General features: G+C 52.1%; 1 protein-coding gene across 1 annotated transcript; it reads left to right on the forward strand.

The window, feature by feature from the left end:
* The first annotated feature begins 66 nt into the window (after positions 1-66).
* Positions 67-18,406, forward strand: HTR3A (5-hydroxytryptamine receptor 3A). The gene is made up of 9 exons (XM_082342374.1): positions 67-5,072; positions 7,407-7,573; positions 8,567-8,611; positions 10,528-10,637; positions 12,027-12,196; positions 14,469-14,629; positions 14,951-15,161; positions 15,272-15,493; positions 17,373-18,406. Exons 1-9 carry the CDS (start codon positions 5,006-5,008, stop codon positions 17,669-17,671), a joined length of 1,452 nt encoding a protein of 483 aa, XP_082198500.1. The 5' UTR covers positions 67-5,005; the 3' UTR covers positions 17,672-18,406.
* The last annotated feature ends 4,597 nt before the right edge of the window (positions 18,407-23,003 follow it).

Here is a 23,003-nt window from a genome sequence, read left to right on the forward strand (position 1 = left end):
GGGATAGGGAGGGTGGGAGGGAGACGCCAGAGGGAGGGGATATGGGGATATAAGTGTAAGTATAGCTGATTCACTCTGTTATACAGCAGAAACTAACAAAACAATGTAAAGTAATTATACTCCAATAAAGATGTTAAAAAAAAAAAAAGATAATTTCTCAGAAAATACTAATAGCAATATATTAAGACTCTAATCTTCCTGGAAACAAGAGGATGGATAAAAAGGCCACTCCAGTTCCTTCCTTGATAGGAATTAGAATTCGAGTAAGAGAGAAATTTAAGCCAAAACATCTCCGTCCCCAGGCCCAGCTCTGGGGTGTCCAGATGGACTAATGGCCACTCACTAGGAATAAGGTGTCTTCTCTGGTCCCTTCCTCCCTGGAATTTAGTAATTCTTTTGAGTGAGAGAGAAATTTAAGCCTAATGACCTTCTGTCCCCAGGTCTAGATCTCGGATGACCAGATGGACTAATGACCCATAACCAGCCCCATTAAGGCCTGGCCTTTGTTATTAGCTTGCTAATTCTAGATGCACTTTCCAGGACCTTCTACCTTGGAGAAGTTTCTCTGTTTTGGGGGGCACAGAAGAGGAGATTCCATCTCAAGGAGCTGAAAAAGCTAGAATTTGATGGAAATTTAGGGAAAAGGGAAGGGGGAAAGTTTCATCTTTAGGAAGGAGACATATTCAAGAGGCTGGAATACCCCCTTCTTGGATCTTTGCAAGGACTTGAGTGAGACCTCCATCCTTCGGTGCCAGAAAGACCCTGCCTGTTCTTCTGTTTCTCACACCCATGACCCCACCACCACCACCATGGGTTGTGTGAAGGATTACCAGCTCCCTTGTGAAAACAAGTCCCTGATCTCTGAAGTTTAGCAGCAGGAAGATGGCCAGGCAAGCGAGGCAGTGGGACCAAGCAGCCCATCGTGGTCCCTTGGGTTTCACTGTTCTCAGTGCTTCTCTCTCAGACTGTCGCTGCTGCCACCACACTGGCCTAATCAGTAGTAAATTCCCCTTCCTTCTCCTCCCCTTAGCATGGAGGATGAAGGTGGGGCATTCCCTATTGAGTTCATATTAAGGGAAGAGATGAGGGAAGTAAGCAAAGGGATACATGAAGACTGAGACAGTCTATCTTGTAGGGCACAGGGCACTCATTCCTCCTCGAACTAGTGTCCCAAAATAGCTTCATAGAGTCCCAAAAAGAACAGCATAACTTCACAGGCCCCTTGCCTGGGTGTCTTCCTTCCTACCTCTTGCCTGTCTGCATGTGGAAGGTGGCAATATAAGCAACCACCTCCTAGGAACAAACCCTTGGTCTTCTTGACCTTTGGGGGTCAATATTGAGAGAAAAAGCCCCAATGTATCACTTACTTCAGAATCTCCATCCTGTCTGGTTGGAGGGCTAGAAAAAAGCCTTTTCCTCAGGTGGCAAGACACAAGAAATAACCTCATCCTTCTAATGAAGCCCCACCTCATGCACCCAGACTCTACAGAGTAATATTAGACTCCAAAAACTCTAGCATCACGTCCATACCATGAGGAGGGGCTACAGAGTTCACCAGCTCCACATTTACTGTGCAGCCCATATCTGACATTTACAGAAATGAGCTTTGCTGGGACCAGGATGGCAGAGTGCGGTGTTTCTGAATCCATTTTGTAGTGGGGAAAATAGTACACTTAACAGTCCATTAAGTTATCATATATTCTACTTATGACACGCCTCAATAAAAATGTCTTTAATTAGCAGGCTCGTGAGCCTACCTTTTCAACAAAACCAATCAAGGCAAGAATGTGGACCCCCGTGCATTCCCGGGATTGGAGCCAGAGTCTAATCAGCCTGGGTCTAAATCCAGAGATGCTCTGGGACTCAGTGCCATCAGGTGGTTAAAAGCCCAGGCTTCTGAGTCTATAAGACTTAATACCATGTTCTCCACTTATTGGCTATGTAAGGTTGCTTAACTTCTCTGTGCCTCAATTTCCTCACTGGCAATATGGGAATGATATCTTCTTCGTAGGGAGTAAGGATTAAATATGATAAAGAGCTTAGCACAGTGCCTGGCACATAGTATGCTTGATAAATAGCAGGTACTGTTGGTGGAGTGGTGTGGAACCAGACCATTCCAAGGACCGGTGCCTTATTAGAGAACAGGTCGTGATGGGACCTGATGGGACATCGAGGAAAGAAAAACCCAGAGACAAGAGACCCTCCAATGTCTGGAGACACTGTTCCTCTTCTCTCCTTCCTATAAAGGCCACTGCTACCTCTTGGGGGAGGGGAACTAGGAAAACTGATCCTCCTGGTTTCCACCCTCTCCATGAATAGACAACCCCTAAGTTGTTCAGCCTCCAGGCCAGGATGTGTCAGGTCCCTGGAACTGGGTGGTAGAAAGGCTGCCCCCATGCCACCCCCAGAGCAAAGAGAGGTGGGTCTCACAGGGACTCCGTGAGCGAGAACCAAGCCTGGGTGTCCAACCAATGGGCTTAGTGAATCCCTCTCCTCAAGGCGTTGGGGGAGGATAAAGATCTATCTCCCATTTAGCACCATAATGAGAAACCATATGCTTCCCCCAGCCCTTCTCTAGCCAGTGGGCCTCTAGTGGGGCCAGATGTTACTACAGGTTGCAGAATTTTTATAGGTTTATAGGTTTTAAAAGATCAGGTTGTTTGGTGGTAAAAGTTTTACAGACCAGTAAAAGTCTACTGGAGGAGATGGGAAGCACACAGCTGTAACGGGAAGGGCTGGAACCAAGCGTCTGGAGGATCTCAGCTCCATCCATAAGTAGCTTTGGGAACTGAGGCAAGTCCTGGAGGCTCTCTGGACTCTGTGTTTTAACCTGGAAAATGGGAGCAAGAAAAGTGATAGAGGACTATGTCATGGGACAGCATCATGAATGGGTGGAAAGCTCCAGGCACACATGTGAACAAAATCCTCCTTCCCATGGTTCTGGGAGCATCTGGACACAAAGAAAGGCCTGCAGACCCTACAGCCTCCGAGCTTTTCATTACCCACACTGGATGGCTGCCATCTGTGCGTCTGCCTCCCTGGGAGGAGCCTGGTCGTCTGCAGGCAGAGCTCAGGAATCAAATTAGCCAGGCCTCTGCTTTTCCCTCATCCCCACTGGCCAAGGAGAGTTCATCAAGGCCTTGCACTAATTCTTATCTTGTTTAAAAGGGACAAAAGTGACTCCACAGTTTCATCGGAGGCAATTTACACCCCGCCACTGGCCACGGCTCCAACTCCCCTTGTCTGTTGTGCCATCAAGTCCATTAATTTCTTCAGGGGAAACTTGATTGCTGCTCTATCAGAGAGACGCACAGGCAATACATCTCCACTGGAGGCCGTGGCCTGCCCGGCTCACTCTAATTCTGTTACCTAAGAAGCTAATTCTCTAATGCACACGCTGGGCAGAAGACATCCTCTTCCCTCCCTAACACAATTGGGCAGTCCCAGAGGGTCCCAGGAGCTCACTGCAGAAGTGAAAGCTTGGGGTCCGTGGCACGGGGTCTCCAGGCTTCCTTACCGTCCCCGAGATGGTCCACCACGGTGTGGAGAGCCCATTGCCCACGGTCCCATTCGGGGACGGTCAGCCACATTCAGGCCACCTGGGGCTCACGGCTCAGCCCCTTCCTGCTACCTCTGCTGCATCCTTTCCCCTCCTCTTTCTTCTCTTCTTTTCCTCCTTCTTTTCCTCTATTTGTCCCCCTCCTTCCTTGCCTTTTACTTCTATTGTCCTCTTCCTTCTCAGTTTCCTACCAATTTTTCTTTCTCTTCTCGTCTTCCTTTTCTGCTTCTTTTTACTTTTTTACTTCTCCCCCTTCTCCAGATCCCCCCTTTCTATAGTTTACCTTCTGTTTCTTTTCATCTTCCGCTTTTCCCTTTTATTTTTTATTTTTTAAATTAATTTATTTATTTTTGGCTGTGTTGGGTCTTCGTTTCTGTGTGAGGGCTTTCTCTAGTTGTGGCAAGCGGGGGCCACTCTTCATCGCGGTGCGTGGGCCTCTCACTATCGCGGCCTCTCTTGTTGCGGAGCACAGACTCCAGACGCGCAGGCTCAGTAATTGTGGCTCACGGGCCTAGCCGCTCCGCGGCATGTGGGATCTTCCCAGACCAGGGCTCGAACCCGTGTCCCCTGCATTGGCAGGCGGATTCTCAACTGCTGCGCCACCAGGGAAGCCCCTCTTGTCCCTTTTTTTCCTCCAGCTTTGGTGCTGCCCCTTTTAGATCAAGTTCAGTGTCTGATGCTCCTTCCTGGCTCTCTGTCTCTGGAGGGTTTGGCTCAGTGGAAGGAATGGGCCCCAGGCCATGTTGGCCTGGGCTTGGAGCAAAATACAGCGTGGCGGGGGGTGCCTCATGTTTACACACAGGGAGCCCCAAGGATACAGAATGGGACATTCTGTATCCTTGTGTGTGTGTGTGTGTGTGTGGCAGGGGAGCAGTTAAATGTGTATTTGCTCTTTAATGATAATGCCCAGTCACCCGCTTAGCTAGGGGCACTGTGTCACCTGTGGAGCTAAAGCATGGTCTTCCTGCTTCTCGGACCCCACCCCACCCTGCCCCAGCCCGATGCTACCGACGGGCATAAATGAAGGCAGCAGCCTAAAGCACCTCCCAGCGGACAGTCTGCACCCTTGCTCCAGGAGCTCCTGCAGCCCCCGGACACCAAGTTGCTCCTTGGGGAACTTGGCCAGGCCACCCGGCTGAATGGGTGGACTGAGCTCTGGCCGCATGACATCAGCCTGGTGGGCTCCCCTCTCACTGGCTCCCTCTTCTTCCTTCCCCGCCCTGAAACCTGATCCGGCTGAAGGATTGATTGCAGGAAAACTCGGCGGCTTCCCAGCCCTGGTGGCCGGGGCAGTGCGAGGCTGCAGCCTCAGAAGGTGCAGGGAGCAGCCAGCTGGGAGAGGCAGGCTGGCTGGGATATGAGGCTGGCAGAGGGCAGGCGGGCTGGTCCTCAGCAGGGCTCACCCTGAAGGCCGCTGGAGGCATCCGACACCGCGAGTAGCTCGCCATGCTGCCGTGGGTGCCGCAGGCGCTGCTTGCCTTGCTTCTGCCCACGCTCCTGGCACAGGGAGAAGGTAAGGAGACAGTGGGAAAGCACGCAGGACCTGGCTGGCAGCTACAGAGGTGGGATAGGGGATGCTTGGCTCCTGCAAAAGTTGAGGGAAAGAGGGTTTTGGAGTGGATGGGGCTACAGGGAAGTTGGGAGTCTTACTGCATATGAGCATGAGAGGATTTTAACACACCGGGATCCAGCTAGAAATTGGGGATGTTGAACGTCAGGTGAGAGCAGGGCTTGCAGAGAGGGGCCCTGAGCTGTGTGGGAAATGCTTAGACGGGCATGGGATAGGGGCTCCTCTCTTTTGCCCTGACCCCAAACTCATCGAAGGGCAGCTGCAAGGGAACTTTGAGCTCATTTGGTCCATCCTTTCTTGTTATAACTGGGAATGCTGTGGACCAGAGATGAGGAGTAATTCACTCAAGGTCACACAGCTCCTTAGCAGTAGAGTGGAGACCAGAATGAATGCCATCATCTTTCCCCAGCTTCACTGCTTTCGTTGCACGGGTTCTCTAAAGTTCCTTCCAGGGCTAACCTCTAATAGCACCAAACTTCTCTCTGCATTCCCCCACCCATCCCTTTCCGCCTCCTGGGGACACAGGGTGTTTTGGTCACAAAAGGATCCATTTCCTTTTGCGGCAGACAATATTCATTCCCCATTTGGGAAGATTTTCTCTCCATCCAGAGCTGGGTTGAAGCTGGGGCTGGGGCACAGTTAGGATGTGCTTAATTGGACGGATCTGAAGGGCTTCTGGGCACAATGGTTTTCCTCCCATGAGCTGTCGTTTGGGGAAACTCAGTGGGATGAGTAGGCCTGGGCTGCAAGTTAGGACTGTGGTCTGGGGTTTCCTTGGCTGAAGAGAAACTCTGTCCCTCCCAGCGTTGGTCCTTTGCTCTGAGGCCTTCAGGGCCCAGACTTGTTCTGTCCAAAGAGATCAGAGTCCCAGACAATAGGATCTGGGCTGTCGTGTAGTGAAGACACACAGGGACCTGGGTTTGAATTTCAGTTCCTTCCCTTGCAGGGCACGGTACTCATCTTTCTGAGCCTTGGGGAGCCTCACCAAGGCTTCTGAGCCTTACCTTCTTTATCTATAAATGGGGTGTCATGATACTCACTCCAGTGGGCTCTCCTAAGACTGAAATGAACAATATGTTCATTGATATTTTTCCAAAGGGGACACTCACTAAATGTCCTCTTGTCTTTCTCTCTGCTCTTCTCTGCCTTTTCTGAGGGAAGCTGAAAGTTTATCAGGGGCAGGTGGGTGAGGGGCAGGAAGGGGGGTCTGCAGGACCAAGTTGCCATAGAGGCCCACACATGATAGATGAGACGGGAGAAGAAGCAGCCTTGTCGAGAGAAAGCCGGGCCCGCTGGCCCCTGGTCTGTGAAAGACCCTGGTCTCACCCTGCCAGCCCCTCACGGCCTTGCAGCCTGTGCCCTGGTTCTCCAAGTTGCTCCCCTCCCCGACCCCGTCTTTCACCTTCATATTTCTGGCACCTTTCAGGAGGTGCTTCTACTGTTTCCCAGACGGACAACTGAGGTGCTCATGAAATCCCCAGAGAGCGGGGCTGGGGCCTAAGGGTTGGGGTTTCACTGTTTTATCTTTGCAGGCCTCCTGCTCTGGGGACCGTTTGGTTTCTCCTCGCTTCCTCCACACCTCAGCCCAGCCCTCTTCCTAACCCCATCAAACCTGCCCATAAAGCTACCCTAGAAGGAGGCCTGGCAAACCCTCCCCAGGAGTTTCTGTGAGTGTGGAGAGGGGGCAGGGATCTCCTCGGGGTAGATTTTGCAGGAGGGAGAAGGAATGTCCATGTTCACTGGATGCCCACCCTTTTCTCCTTACCAGTTGCAGGCTGGGGTCAAGGGGACAATGAGCTATGCAGACACTGAGATGTGACCTTGACTGAGGCTGACCCTCGGCAGACCATTGGGCTTAGAAATTGTGCACTTGGGGCCACACTTTCCAGTATCACACCCGAGGGCCAGCTCCCCTTTATCTCCCAGAGCCCCTCATGCAGGGCCCCATGGGCCCACCTCCTCTGGGCAGGCAGCTTCTCTCAACCCTTCTCAGCCCTTGGCCTACTTGAGATCTCACCTGTCTTGTGGCACCTGCTTTCACAGCCCAGCTTCCCTTCTCATGTAAATGGGTGCCTAGGTTACCCTTAGGAGACAATATCTTTGGATTTGGGCAGGAATCTCTGCAGATCAAACGCTCTAGTGATGGGCATTTCAGTCTGCGGGAGTATCTGGGAAGGGTGGGGACACTTTCCTTTTAATAGCTTTCAAACCAGGGCCAGAGAACTGGCCAGGGAGATTCAGGCTCTGTTGTCTGATTTGAAGTGTTCTCCTTCCCAGCCAAGCACAGGCAGGACCCCCAGGCCCGGGACGCCTCCAGGCCAGCTCTGCTGCGGCTGTCGGATCACCTCCTGGCCAACTACAAGAAGGGTGTGCGGCCTGTGCGGGACTGGAGGACTCCGACCACGGTGTCCATTGATGTCATCGTCTATGCCATCCTCAACGTGGTGAGCGCCTGGCCCCACTGCCCGGCTCAGAGGTGGACCTTCTGGGTGGGAGACCATGTGAGACCAAGTCACCCCCAGGCAACACGGTGGGCATTCAAGCGCCCCCAGTACCTGTGCTCTGGCACCACGGCTCAGGACAGCTGCCCAAACCAGAAAACTGGGGTCACCTTCATGGCTGCCTCTCCTGTACTCTACAGCCAGCGGGTCACTCAGCGCATGCGGTTTTCACAATCGTACCTACCTGTGTGAGCTGTGTGAGGGTTCACACCGTCCTATTCGTCTCTACACCCTTGCTGTCTACACCCTTGCTGTCTTACACACGTCCTTGGTACATGGCGGGTGTCACTAAATCGTTGTTGAAGAATTAATCATAAATAAATCAATTAATCAGTTACTGAAGTAGGGTGGGGTGCACTGCCCAGCCGAGGAGGTCGGACATTGGGCAGAGATAAATGAGAGGGCAATTGTAAGAGGCAGGGCACTGCGCTGGGGTAGGATGGGTGGAACGGACTTCTCTGGCTGTCTCTACTAGAGCTGTTTCAGGAAGGGAAATTGGGAATTGGATCGAAGGGAGGGATAGTGATGGATTTTTCATTCTATGTGGTTTTGTACAGCTTGACTTCATGCTAGAGTAGGAGATAGATACATATATATAAACGTACAGATATACATCTATATGATGCTGTTATATGTCTTCTATCATTATCTTCTATTGTGTTATTATCAATGTATATGTAAAATATACACAACAGAATAGAAGATACACACACACACACGCACGATGTTAAAAAAGAAATCACTGGACTTCTTTCTAGGTGTGTCCTAGTAAAAGACCAACTTTTCCTGGTTCACCCCTTTTCCTCCACCTCATTTCCTCACTCTCACTTCCCAAGGGAACAGAGACACAGAGCAGCAGCTCCTGTTGGGGTTGGTGTGTGCAAGGGGCCCGCAGCCCATGGGGCCACCTAGGCTGAGCTCCTGTTCTTTCCACAGGATGAGAAGAATCAGGTGCTGACCACATACATCTGGTACCGGCAGGTGAGCTGACCAGCCCCTGCCCCTCCCCCACCCCCATTTCCTCCGACTGGGATTTTCCCTTCCTGGAGGGGCTCCTCCATCTCAAAGGAGTCAGGATCTCAGAGGCCTTGGGGAGGGGAGGGGAGGGGAGGGAAGAGGTGGGAGGCATACTCACGAGATCCAGGATCTCCTGGATCTGGACCCCTCTAACCTCAGAACTGGGAATAGCAGGCAGCTTAAAGATTGGCGGAGGAGAAATCCTCCACACCCCTCTGGTTTCTGAAGTTTTTCACAGCATCGCAAACAAGTGCTTTTCCCACCTCTGTTGCTCAAGCACCTCAGTGACTGGTAGCTCAGAAGGCAGTCACTTCGCTTTCAAACAGCTCTAATTGCTAGAAAGTTCTTCCTTCTATTAAAGCCAAATGGGACGACAAGCAGATTGGGAGATTGAAACAGGATGATTCCGTCCACTTGGTCCTCCCATCCCCGGCCATGTGCCCGCTCTTCCAGCTTCCGGTGGGCATCACTCAGGCACTGGTGAGGCCTTGGCAGCATTTCTGGCTTGGAGCTGGCAGGGGAGGGCAGGAGACAGCGCGGGCTGCGGTCCACAGGCTGGTCCTGCTCTGGCAGCCCCTGAGGCTGTGGGGGAGACATCAGAGCAGTAGGGGACACCAAAGTGGCTGAAGAGAGGACAGCAGGAGGCGGGGGGCAGTTCCTAGAAGTCAAACCTGAGAGAGGCTCTGAGGACACACCTGGTGTATATGGGTCTCTGTTAAATCCCTCCCGCTCCTCATGGGACAGGGAGTGGGGTGGAAGAAGCCAGAATGCTGATTCCTGACATCCTGCTTCCTTTCTGCCTTAGAGAGATCTCTTAATACACAGCACACCTGCCTCAAGAGAGGGACCCAAGCCAGAACAGGCATCCTGGGGCTCCTTTCCCGGGACATCTGGCTTAAGTCCCACCTCTGGACCTCTAGGGTCACTTGTCTGCTCCAGCAGTAGGAGATGCCAATCTACTATGTACCAGCAGCTGTGCTACGGCACCAGATTAGACTCAGGCCCTGCCCACAGTGAGCTCACAGACTAGTGGAGGCCACAGACACGTGAACAGGCAATGCAACGCAGCAAGATAGCCGCTCCTGTGCAGCAAAGAAAAGATGCCAATTGTGGGAGCAAAGAAGAGGCACTAAACTCAGCCTGGAGAGTCATGGGAGGCTCCTGGAGAAGGAAACAGACAGATTTCTTGGTTACATCTGGAAGGATGAGTAAGACTCACCTCGATAAAAAGACAGGACTGCAGTATGGGGGGAGCAGGATATGCAGCGATGCGGAGGTTTTGACAATGTTTAATTCCATGTGGCTGGAGTGTAGACTCCACAGAGAGCCATGGCGAGAAACATGAGGCTGGAGAGACAGGTGGAGGCCAGATCAGGTGGGCCTTTGCTGCCTATGATCCTAACGGCAGTGGAACACCACTGAAGAGTTTTAAGCAAAGGAGTGACGTGATGAAATTTACATTTTAGATCAGTCATTCTGGCAGGATAGTGGAGGAGGCATTGATTGAAATTTAGTAATAACCATCTCTACCCTGTGAGGTGCATGCTATTATCCCTGTTTACATATGCGCCGATCAAGACCCAAGAAGCAATTTGTCTAAGATCCCTCAGTTGGTGGCTAGGGAGTTTATAACATTAGAAATGATTGAATACCTTCCCAGGGAGAGGCTGCATTGTATTCACATTGTAGGGATGTGTGAGTACAGAGGTGGGGGGACTTCTGGGTACCGCTGAGTGGTCTGGGTGCCACTGACACCCAGAGTCTCCCAAGAAGATGCCCACCTGTTGCCTGGGCTCCAAGTGGTGAGGTTGGCCTGAGTTGCGGACGACTCGGCCTGAGACGGACGGGGTAGCCTGTGACTGTTCCTGTTCTTCCCCTAGTACTGGACTGATGAGTTTCTCCAGTGGAACCCTGAGGACTTTGACAACATCACCAAGTTGTCCATCCGCACGGACAGCATCTGGGTCCCAGACATCCTCATCAACGAGTTGTGAGTACTGCCATCAGATGCTGGGCAGCCGGAGGGCGGGAGACAGGATCACTGCTGTTGCATTTGAGATGCCCCACTAGACCTGCGGGACCATAGGTAAAGTTGAATCGGGCCCCAATTCCCCTTTGTCTTTTTTCTCCCTTTCTTTTCTTTTTAGAAAACTCCTCTCTTTCTAAGTCTGAGGTTGAAACTCTGCACTTCTTGGTCCAAGGGCCCCCTTCCCCGGCAAGGGAGGCCAGTGAATAAATCCACACTGAATCATAATAGTCTAATGAGGGACGGCTGCGTTTTTAAAAGGGACAGTTATATTACTGAAAGGAATGAAGTGCTAGCGGTGGTTACTGCTCCTGGTCACGAAGGAGATTTGGGGCCAGGAGACACTCAAACTTTCAAGTCACACATGTGCCTCCCTGGCCACAAATTGCACCCCCGATATGAAGTGGGTCCCACTAGCCTTTATTCCCATCTGCCAACATTCCTTCTCCCCATTCTTCAGGCTCCACTGCCTGGGTTTCTGAATCCAAGGTCTGGGAAGATGGCTGGGGAGACGCACAAAAGGAGAAGGTGGTGGGCGCCAGTTGCCCTCCACTTAGTACCCCCCGCATCACCCAATGCCAGGGGATGCCATTCACCTTGTTATCTGGGGAGGCAGCTGACTCAGAGCCCCAGCCTTGCATAGCTCAGGCTGGAGGGATTGGGGAGCCCCAGTTTCTGGCTGGATCTCCAGCTTAAACAGTGACGTAGCCTTGGTCTTGACTTCTCATCTCTCAACCTGATGTCACAGAAGGCTGCAGGCTCAGGATCCGAGGCTCAGCCGTAGTGGTTGCTTGGGAGAACCCAGCCTGGGGTTGGCTGAGAGAATGGGATGAAGTTTGCAGGACTTTGCTGTTTTGTTCCAATTCTTCTCACTGATTTTGCCAGCTCCTTCCCCCCTGCCCCACTCCGGAAATGATGGTTTTCATTTCACAGGACTTCTAAGGATGGAACCCAAGGTCCTGCTCTCCCACCAAGCCTGCCCGTCACCATCGGGCTGGCGATCCTGGGGGCTGAGGTCAGCCCAGCCCGGGTGGGGGGCACATGGGGACAGCTGGGCATTCTCCTTACAACCCGTGGCTTGGGGGTCCTGGCCTGCCTTTTGTGGCGAGGTTGCCAGGGGAATAAATGAGAAATGCCCTTTACTGCTTGGAAAGTGGCCTTGGCAATGGCAGGTGAGGAAACCTAAGATAGATAAGAAGCTTGGAAAAACGGAGGCCAGAAAAAACCGCCAGGTTGTCTTGCTGCCTAGACCCTCCCTGCGTTTCTTTCCCTGCCGAGTAGCTCAGAGACCTTCAGACTCCCACGGCTTGACCTGCTTCTTGAGTCCCAAACCGACCCCTCTTCCCTGGCCAGTGTGGACGTGGGGAAGTCTCCAAATATCCCGTACGTGTATGTCCAGCATCATGGAGAGGTCCAGAACTACAAGCCCCTCCAGGTGGTGACCGCCTGTAGCCTCGACATCTACAACTTCCCCTTCGATGTACAGAACTGCTCACTGACCTTCACCAGCTGGCTGCACACCAGTGAGTCTGTGGGCTTCGGGAGGCGGGAGCACATGTTGGGGGCACCCAGGCTGCCTGCTTGAGGAGCACACCCTAGGATGCAGTCTCCCTCCTCCAACTTGATCACCCCTTGTTTTTTAATGTTGTTGAGCCTCTGTTTCCTCATCTTCCAAATGGCACTACCATTGTTGCCCTTGTCGCCTCCCTCAGTTGTCATAAGGATTGAATGAGACAGTGTAAACTGACGGCAAGATGCTCAGGGACAATTCTTTCCCAATATCACAAGTAGGATCTGGCACGAAATGTCTTTCAAATCCAACCACTCCTCCACTGATGGACCCTCCCCCAGGGCAAGCAACCCTCATCTCCTGCCCAGGTTTGTGCAGTAGCCTCCTAGCTGTACCCACCCATTCATTCTTCCTCCCTCCCCGCCATTCACGCTCCTCACAGCAACCAGGGAGATCTCATTAAAATGCAGATCTGATCACATCACTGTCTGCTTCCCTGAGACACAATCTAAATCTCTTACCTGGCCGAGAGGCCCCTGCAAAGTGTGGCCACCCCTCCGGCCTCACCTGGTGTGCGCTCCCCAGCCCAGCCGCCTGCCTTCCTGGGCCCCAGAGCCCCTTGTTCTTTCCTTTACTCACATGCCGCTTCCTCTCCTAGGCCAACGTGCCCCTCCCCCTCCCTCCCCCTTTCCTCTTTCTGCCCCACTGCCCCCCCCCCCCGCTGGGCCAACTCCTCTACACTTCTCCTAATCACAGTGTCCCCGTCCGGGAACCCCCTCTCATCCCCCAGACGAGGCATCCGCAGCACTCAACTTCATAGTCTCCTGTTCTCCCCACTTCTAGTCACTTGTAAGGACTTGTTCAATGTCTACTCCTCCAGATAGAAACTTAGAGAGGGCAGCGACATGATTTCTATCCACCATTAGATCCCCAGGGCAGTGCCTGGCCCAAAGGAAGATGCTCGGTAAACTTTTATTGAGTGGACGAACGCTAGGTGCCCAGTATGGTCTAGTGAGGTGAGAATTGCCCTATTGCAAAAAGGCATCCTCCAGTTCTATCCTGACTTTATTGCATTACTGTAAATGGCAAAGGTAATACCTAACTCCCTTGAACAAAAGCCATAATTACAGGGACTTCCTAGCGGTCCAGTGGTTAAGATTCTGCCCTTCCACTGCAGGGGTTCGATTCCTGGTCGGGGAATGAAGATCCTGCATACCACACAGCGCGGCAAAAAAAAATGTTTTTAAAGCCGTAATTACAAATAATCTTTGATCTTTGACCTTTACTCTCAGTCCCAAACTCTTACCAACAACTCCCCACACCAAGACTTAACAATTTTTATCAGTATAAACTTTACATAATATGTTCTTCCAGATCCTACTCTATCCTTTGAATATATACACATACATACACATCTATGGAAAGTGCCTGGAAATTGTCTTATAGATTTTTATTTTACATAAATGTAAAATATTTCATGTTCTATTATATACTGGTATCTGAGCCTTTTTACTCAACAACAGGTCTTGGACATTTTTCCAAGTTAGTGCAGATTTAGCTCTTCCTCATAAATTTTGACTGCTGTAGAATAGCTTATGATTTGGACTGCATAATACTTTATTAAGCATTTTCCTGATTGGTAGCCATTTAGATCTTTCCCAATATTTTGCTGCACTGGATACTCCTGTCCTTTTGTGCATATGTATATCTGTTTCTCTAGTACTGATACAGAGCAGTATAACTGCTGTTCTATAAGTGAGGGTTTTGCTTATTTTCCTAATGCACCTTTAAATACAGGCAGCTCTGTCACGGCAAAGGTGACGAAAGCTGACTCTTACTCATTGCCTAAATGAGAAATTCTAACAGGAAACCTAGAAAGGTGCTTGACAGGCTGTGTGTGTGTGTGTGTGTGTGTGTGTGTGTGTGTGTGTGAGAGAGAGAGAGAGAGAGAGAGACAGACAGACCGACAGAGACAGAGAGAGAGAAAGACAGAGAGAGACAGAGACAAAGACAGAAACAGAAACAGAGAGAGGAGAGAGCTTCCTAATAAATGGTTCGCTGGGTCTTCGCATTTTGCTGTGTTTCCATCCAAGCCTTCGTCTCCCCTGTTACAGCCCCACTGCACAGACAGGTACAGTGTGCACTATTACCTCATCGTATAGCTGAGAAAACTGAGGCTGAAGATTAAGAGCTGAGGCTTGAGCCACGCCACATGGGTGCTGCCCCACCATCACAGGCACACCCCTGGCCCAGACTCCAAAGTTGCTTGATTTCTCCTCTCTCAGTCCAGGACATCAACATCTCCCTGTGGCGCCTGCCGGAAAAGGTGAAATTGGACAGAAGCATCTTCATGAACCAGGGCGAGTGGGAGCTGCTGGGGGTGCTGACCCAGTTTCAGGAGTTCAGTATAGAAAGCAGCGACTGTTATGCAGAGATGAAGTTCTATGTGAGTCGGTCAGGAAGCGGATGTGGGTAAAACAATGAATAAAGTCACACCCAGGTAGACTTCAGGAGGCATAGCCCTTTTCCCAGCTCACACTCTTCCCTCAATGAAGCAGGTGGGGAAACGCAACTGAATTGTCCTTTACTTTTCCTGAACAGCCGCAAGCCTGGATCTGGAGGCGGAATATGGGATCTGCCCATCTCCTTCTCCGAGCAATCCAGGCTGCAAGCACCACGAAGCAGGGGGTTCTGGGATGGGGTGGTGGTTCCTGGGTGCAGGACCCGTCTGCTCCCGGCTCCCCCAGAGCTCCTCTCTTGGTCCCAGGTGGTCATCCGCCGGCGGCCCCTATTCTATGCGGTCAGCCTGCTGCTGCCCAGTATTTTCCTCATGGTCATGGACATCGTAGGCTTCTACCTGCCCCCGGACAGTGGCGAGAGGGTCTCCTTCAAGATCACGCTCCTCCTGGGCTACTCGGTCTTCCTGATCATTGTGTCCGACACGCTGCCGGCCACGGCCATCGGCACGCCCCTCATCGGTAAGGCCCTCTCCCGGGGAAGAGCTCAGCGCGGCCGAGGAACGGAGGAACCGGCCCTCTCCTACCTCCCGTGTGTGTCCCCCACTCCCGCCCCACCCCGGGGTGCACAGGTGTCTACTTCGTCGTGTGCATGGCTCTTCTGGTGATCAGCTTGGCCGAGACCATCCTCATCGTGCGGCTTGTACACAAGCAGGACCTGCAGCAGCCAGTGCCCGCCTGGCTGCGGCGCCTGGTCCTGGAGAGAGTCGCCCTGCTCCTCTGCCCAGGGGAACAGTCCACTTCCCGGAGGCCCCCAGCCACCTCCCAGGCCGCCAAGACCGATGACTGCTCAGGTGACAGAGGGAACTTCTGGCCTGGATGCAGGGACATGGGGGGGATTCTCTGGAGGGCTAGCTGGGCCAGAGAGCCCGGGCAGGGCCTGGGGACTGGGTACCATCCTGCACAGAGAACCCACGGTGGACTTCAGCCAAAGGCATCAATCAAACCCTTTCCTCACCTTGGTGTTCGCGCACCATGCCAGGTGGGGACGGAGAGGGGTTAGGAGTCCCAGAGGCTGAGCAGGTCAGGAGCCGAGACCTCTGGGCTGAGGGTTGCCTCTCCTGAGATGGATCCCGAGGTGGGGGGGGGGGTGTCAAATGGATGCCTCTCGGGCACTTATGGGACAGCTAGCCTCATGGGGTTCAGCACTGCACCCGGGTTCCCAACACTCTCTCATTAGAATCAGCCAAAGACCAGGTCCATCAGAATTTCAAACACCTATGAGGCAGAGAGACAGGGCACAGAGGGACACTAAATTCCTCATGCCCCTGAGGAATTTGTCATCCTTGCTGTTGGTGGTGGTGGTGGTTGGTTTGCTGGTTTATTTCTTGAGCACTTTACCAGGGGGGTGCAAAGCATTGTCCGTGCATTATCACAGGTGATTCTCATGGCACCTCAATAGGATCTTCACTCTAATTTTTCAAACAGCAAACAGAAGCATAGAGAAGCCAAATAGCTTGCCCTAAGTCACAGAGCCAGGACCTGGTGAAACCATAATTTGAACCCAAGCCCACCTGACTCTAAGCTGGTGTTTTAAACTTTCCACCCCACTCCCCTCCTTTGTGTCTTCCTCCTGGCTGGGGCCAGGCCTTTTAAAGAAGACGTTTGGTTAATCAAAGACCATCTCATCATGAGCTCGTGCAACAGCCTAACACCTAATTCAACTGCTCACCTGGGGAAGGTAGTGATCCGAAGGTGTATTTTCTGGTCTAGAAGGATTCGAAGTCATGGAGAGGAGGGCAGTGAGGCAATATGATGTAGTGGACAGAGCAGTGGATTTGGAGTCCAGATACCTGGGCCTTGGTGGCCTCCCCTTTAAATGATGCTCCAACTGTGTCACCACGGGCTAGTCACTTAACCTCTCTGAGCTTTAGCACCTTCATATGAAGAGTGTGGTTGGTAATTACTCTTACTCTGCCTCTCTATGGGGTTGCTGGGAGGCTCAAATGAAATAATGGATATCAAATTGCTGGGGAAAGCCCACGGGTTAAAAAAATGCATGGGAAGGATAAATATCAAATTCGTGATCTTGGTGATGTGGGGAGGGAATGAAGGATGTGAGTAAGGAGAGGTATGCAAGGATCTTCAACTGTACTGGCTTTTTGTTTTTTTAATCAACCATACTTTATTTATTTTATTTTTAAAATTTATTTATTTATTTATTTTTGGCCGCATTGGGTCTTCGTTGCTGTGCGCGGGCTTTCTCTAGTTGTGAGCAGGGGCTACTCTTCGTTGTGGTGCGCGGGCTTCTCACTGCGGTGGCTTCTCTTGCTGTGGAGCACGGGCTCTAGGTGTGCGGGCTTCAGTAGTTGTGGCACGTGGGCTCAGTAGTTGTGGTGCACGGGTTCAGTAGTTGTGGCTTCTGTAGTTGTGGCACACGGGCTTTGTTGCTCCGCGGCATGTGGGATCTTCCCGGACCAGGGCTCGAACCCGTGTCCCCTGCATTGGCAGGTGGGTTCTTAACCACTGCGCCACCAGGGAAGTCCCTGTACTGGCTTTCTTTATTTGTTTAAGTTGGATGGTGGGTACACAAATACGTAAGTTATTCTCTGTACTTTTTTGGTCTGAGATTATACATAAGAAAAATGTCTGAGGCCTTAGAAACATAAAGGACAGTGTTCCAGCAAGGCTGCTGGGCCTCCCTCCTTTGCCAACGCTCTGCCCTTCTTCTAGACATGACAAACCATTGCAACCATCTGGGGGGATCCCGGGACTTGGAGAAGACCCCGAGGGGCAGTGGCAGCCCTCCCCCACCGCCGCGGGAGGCCTCCCTGGCGGTGCGTGGGCTGCTGCAGGAGCTGACCTCCATCCGGCACTTCCTGGAAAGGCGGGAGGAGAGCCGAGAGGTGGCCCGGGACTGGCTGCGCGTGGGCTCCGTGCTGGACAAGCTGCTCTTCCGCATCTACCTGCTGGCGGTGCTGGCCTACAGCGTCACCCTGGTCACGCTCTGGTCCATCTGGCAGTATTCCTGAGTGGGTCCAGCCCAGTAGGGGGTGGGTAATGAGGCTGGTTAGGATGGGGATGGGGGAATTTCAGGGCCCAGGGGATGCCAGGGACGTTCTCAAAACACATAAACAGTTCCATGCCTGTTTCCAATGCCAAGTCTCTCAGCAATCCCCAACCAGGGCCTTAACCCTTCCCCTAAAAACTTGGTGTTTAAGGCTCTTACATCCTCCTCCACGCCCCTACAGGCCCATTATGGCTTTAAAACACACTATCTTAGATCAGAAGAAACCCACGCATACCCTGACTTCACTCTATCTAAGCATCAAGCCTCAATTTCCCCATTGGCACTCCCCTGAATTGGCACTTTGGAATTCTGCTCTCTCCCTCAGCCTTGTTTTGAGATGGAAGGTAAACCAGCTCTCTACCACACGGGCCTGATAACTCGGCATTAGGTTTATCCGACCCTAATGTCTCCCTGTTCGCTTCACCTGTGGCCACTTCCCTGAACATCCATCCGATGGGGGGGTGGGGTAATAAAATACTATGAGCCCCAAATTCTCTTCTTGACCATTTGTCAGCAGCTGGGTGGGTGGAAGATGAGGTCTGAAGCTGCTGGTGGAAATGAGGCTGGGGAATTATCTGCGGTTTCAGATGTATGATGCTCTGCTAAGGAGTTAAGAAGTGACCGAACGGTGGCTGTTCTGAAAAAGAAACAGTAAGAGGTGGGATTCAAGGTGTGAGGGTCAGGACAATGAACACTTAACAACGCGGAGGTTGTTCCTCCAAGTGTTCCAATGCTGGAAGGGTCTACACAGTCCTGTTATCATTCTGCGCTCACGGTCTCTTGGTGAAGCTGGAAGCCAGCTCTCTCCCTGCAAGGACATCGGCACCACAGCCAGCACCCACTGGTTTGGTGTTTGAAAGCAGACACTGCTAAGTCTTGAGTTTATGTTTCTCCTCTGGGAACTCTCCGCAGCCGGCCCCTGGCACATCCACCAGAAAGCAGGACCATGACGGAGGCAGAGGCCGGGGCGCGGTCTTTGATCTTGCATCTCAGATCCCGGCCCCTCTCCCACACATCAGGATTTAAGACATGCTAAGGAGCATTCCAACTCTACCACTCCATCCACCTAACAAGCATTCAGAGGAAAGGAATGCCGGAACCCCCAAGAATGATGGCTTCACGTTTGCCATGTTTGCTTGAGGCTTTCTCTGGCTCTCCCTTTCTCATTCCAGCTTTATCTCTTTCCCTGTCTTGGGGTGCCTGTCTCTTAGGGACTGAATTCTACCAGGCGGAAAGAAAAGGACCCCCCAAAATACCTGGGGTGAGTGGTTTCAGGCTGGTCAACTACAAGGGATTCAGTATGGATCACCTGAACCTATACTTTCCCTGATCCCACACTCTGCAGCTCTAGTTTGTAGACCATCCAGTGAAGCTGGATGGAGGGCAGAACCTTAGGCCCTTGAGAGCTTCATGTCTGGAAAAGCCTAGAGGCTGAGGAGGCAGGCTCGTCTGGTTTAGCTTCTCTGAGCTTCTTCTCACCCCAGTTTCCCCAGCATGCCGAAAGAACTCATTAAATATTGTCTAACCGGCTGCTGGTTCCTAAATTGACCTGGGATGAGGTTTCATCTGCTACTTCCGACCTCAGACACATGTGCTCTTGATATTAGTTAAGGATTTCTGTATCAGGGTATCAGGGTTTCCCAGCAAAAAGCAGGAGACTGTGGGGCTGGAGATTGGCTCCCATTCACAACTGTTGCCTCCTGCTAAGTGCAGGTTGGGCGAAAGATGAGGATTGTTCATCCCGACTCTCTCAGGATGGTCCTGGCGGCCCATACTTGGGAGCCTGGTCTTGGGACCAAAGCTGTCCCACTCCACTCTCCACTTGGCCCTGCTGGGCCAGTCATGCTGCTGGGTGATTCTCATGTCTCAGGCCAGAGAGAGAAAGAAAGCTGGACAGTCTGGAACTGTCGATGCACCACTGATCAGTAAGTGGATGGCTATTGACAAAGTGTCCAACCAGAGAGCTCGTAAGATACTACTCAACCTATTGATTCCCCATCTCCCCCTCCCCACTCTTCACCCACGATCAATGGGGTAACAGAGCCCAGCATGGAGGCAGCCAATCAACCACCTCGAGAGTGAGCCACCACATGTAACCTCTTCCGCTCCACTAGCCACAGCCAATCAGCTCATCAATGCAGCATCCAGGGCTGTGCTGCCCAGGGATGGGAAACTGAGGCCCAGGGCCAGAGGATCCCCCGGTGTACTAACTCCTGTCGGTCAGTATTGATCTTGGGCTCCTCCCAAGGGCACCTTTACCCTGTCTGGGATATGAGAACACCCAGTAGCTCCCTCTCACCTGTTATCTCTCCCAGAACTTGCTTGCTTCCTTCCTCCTGCCACTTCAGCTCCTTCCCTCTCCTTGTGTCCTAGGCAGAGAGAGAAAACCAGAAACCGCCCATGTCTTTACAAGTGCTTCTGGGAAGCATCCTGGTTCTCTCTATCTCATCTCCACTCCTCTCCTGCAGCCTTCTCCATTCACCTACGAATAGCCCCGCTTCTCACCTTCTTTCCCATCCACGCAGCTTTCCAAACCTGTCATTTCTACTCAAAAGACTCCCTTAAAGATCTTGAAAGTGCCCAGCCTGAACCGCCCAGCCCTGTATGGTGCTCCAAGCTGCGGAGTCCACCGCCACCGTCCCAGGGAGGCTGCCTCTCCTCCTAGGCCATGGCCATCTGTGCTCAGCGACCCCAGGGCCCCTCACAAGAGTGGACATTCCGCGGCTCTTGGGAGGGTCTAGGGAGAGTAGCTGAGCTCAGAGTCAGGATGTGGGCTTAGGGGAGATTTCACTGAGAGAATAGGAGGGCAAGTTGCCTGGTGGGGTAGGGGGGAGGGCGAGTTGGTGGAGAGGTATTGTTCAACATTCCCCAGCCAGATTCTCCTTCTTCCCTCCCTCACTTCCCTCCAGCCTCTGAATCAATACGTTTTGAATCTAATCTAATAACAGAGATTTAACGAGGGGATAATGCTTGTGGAGCGGTCAGGCGCTTTGTCTCTTCTTTCAAGCGGCAGCTGGGGCCCATTATCCGAGGACAATGTCCCATGCTAATCACTCCCTCTCTCCTCCGAGTGTTGGGGGACGGGTGGTGGGCAAGAGAGGGCAGCTCCTCCCCTGATTGGAGGGGAGTGGAGGGGTGGAAGAGGGGGGGAATAAGTCGAGAACGGTCTGGCCGGGGCCCCTCTCAATTGTCTTGACCTGACACCAACTCAGTGGCCTTCTCCCCGGCCCTCACTGTCCGTCCTGAGCAGTCAGGAGCCCTAACAGTGCACACACACAGCAGATAATTACCTATCAGCTGCAGTACCAGGGGTTGGGAGTTGGGTGGGTTTTTTTTTTTCTTCTTCTTCTTTCCTCTAACTTGGTCCTCTATAATTTAAGCTCTCCCATTAAGGCCTGTGATTGGCCAGCCCTGACTGTCACGGTTAGAGAATTAAACCCTGCTTTTAGAGACCAAGAATATCCTTCTCGGAAACAGAAGCCTGCTTCGCATCCTCTCTCTCTCCTATCTGGGACCTTATATCTGGGCTTGACCTGCAGGAGGAGGGGTGGAGATTAGACTGCAGGAAGAACTTCCTGAGAGCCATATTCCTGACATGAATTGAGATTGGGAGTCTGAAAGGGAAGGAATGGAACCTCATTCCCTAGAAGACTTTAAAGAGAGACTTTTATCTAGGTTGGGAAGGGGCAGAGCAGGGAGAAGATCTGCCTCAATTTCCACTGTCGAAGATCGAGTTGGGAGGGAGCCAGAGCTAGGACACCAGAAGCATGGCCACTCCCATTCCTTCTGCAATACATTTATTGGGTACAATATAAGAGTGCCATGTGGAGTGGGCCACCCTAGATTTGAATTTTGGCCCCATCACATGCTAGCTGTGAAATCTTGGACGAGCACTTAATTCCTCTGTGCCTCAACTTTCTTATCTGAAAAATGGGCGCACATTAGTACCTGCTCATAGGTGCTGTGGGGCACCACACTCCTAGTATGGGGCCAAAGCCCAGGGAAGTCATGAGGCTGGAGTAGAGGGATGTCTAGTGGCTTAGGGGCCCTTCCTTGGTCTGCTCACATCACATTCTGAATGGGTGGGAACATCTCCCTTTTCCTTGTTGTCTCCATTTTAGAGATGGGCAGGGTGAAGTGAGCTGGTCATTCACTATAAGGCCAGCAGGGGATAAAGTTCTGTCCACACCAGGCTGAATTCATATCTCTACGTCCCATACCTTCCTGCCCCTTTTTCTCCTATTACTACCCACTCAGACTCGCCCCTGTGCATTCCCGGGCTCCTTTGTACAGAGTTCCTCCCTAAAGCTACAGCTTTGAGTTCCTCCTCTGGGAAAGCATGTGAATACTGGGCATAACTTGGGGGGATCGTCCTCATCCTGGCTGGGTCTCTCCTATTCAATTCCACCTCCTGTGTCCCTGTCTGCAAAGAGACCTAAATTCCTGGCAGAGGCGCACATCATGAATATGACATCCAGGACCATGGGAGCCTAGGACTCACTTCCACGTGCCCGGGCGAACCCCACACTCAAGACTCAGAAAGAAGTACCACCCTGTAAGGCCCGGAATAAGATGTCAAACTTTGGCCAGGGACAGTCACAACCCGGTCCTTCTAAATTCTGTCCACAAGGTGGCAGCAAAGTCCAGCTATTCTATCGAGGGGATTAGGCAACCGTTTTTTGCCCCCTTCTCTCCCCCTTTCCCCCCCAAATGCCCCAACCCTCCTCAGGAGCCTCTGAGTCCCCTTTTCTCAAGGCCAGCCCCTTCCTTTTGGCCAGCACTAAGGATCATGTTTCAGACTGCTTGGTGCCCTGCTCTGATGCTCTGGGCGGAGGCTGTACCAATACTGATCCCTGAGCAACGGCCCCTCTTGTTTCTGTGCTCAGGCCTGGACCCCACACTAAGCTGCACACTTAGTTTATTTTCCCCCTTCTGCTTATGTGATGAAGATATTGATGCCTGATGGTGAAGGAGCTGTTTTACCCAAAACCCATACACGTAAGTTCCATGGATGAATCTCCGCCTTTCTCTTCTGCCCGTGTCTCTAGGGCCCCAACTCCATCCCCCCTCACACTGGCTCTGAGATGGTCCTCAATGGTCCTAGGAAAAGAAGAGTGAGAGTAAGGGGCTGCCCAGAGCAGCAGCGGGGAGGTGTGTGTAGGGGTGGGCGTGGGGGTCAGTAGTTAGATGAGGAAGGTGGGACCCTGGGAGACACTCGTCCAGTGGCTCTGGGGTAAGGACTGAAGAGATGATAGGTTAATGACATGATATCTTTACCCATCCCAGGGCAACAC

Source organism: Balaenoptera borealis (assembly GCF_965194805.1).
Source record: "Balaenoptera borealis genome assembly, chromosome: 11".
NCBI classification, from domain to species: Eukaryota; Metazoa; Chordata; class Mammalia; order Artiodactyla; family Balaenopteridae; genus Balaenoptera; species Balaenoptera borealis.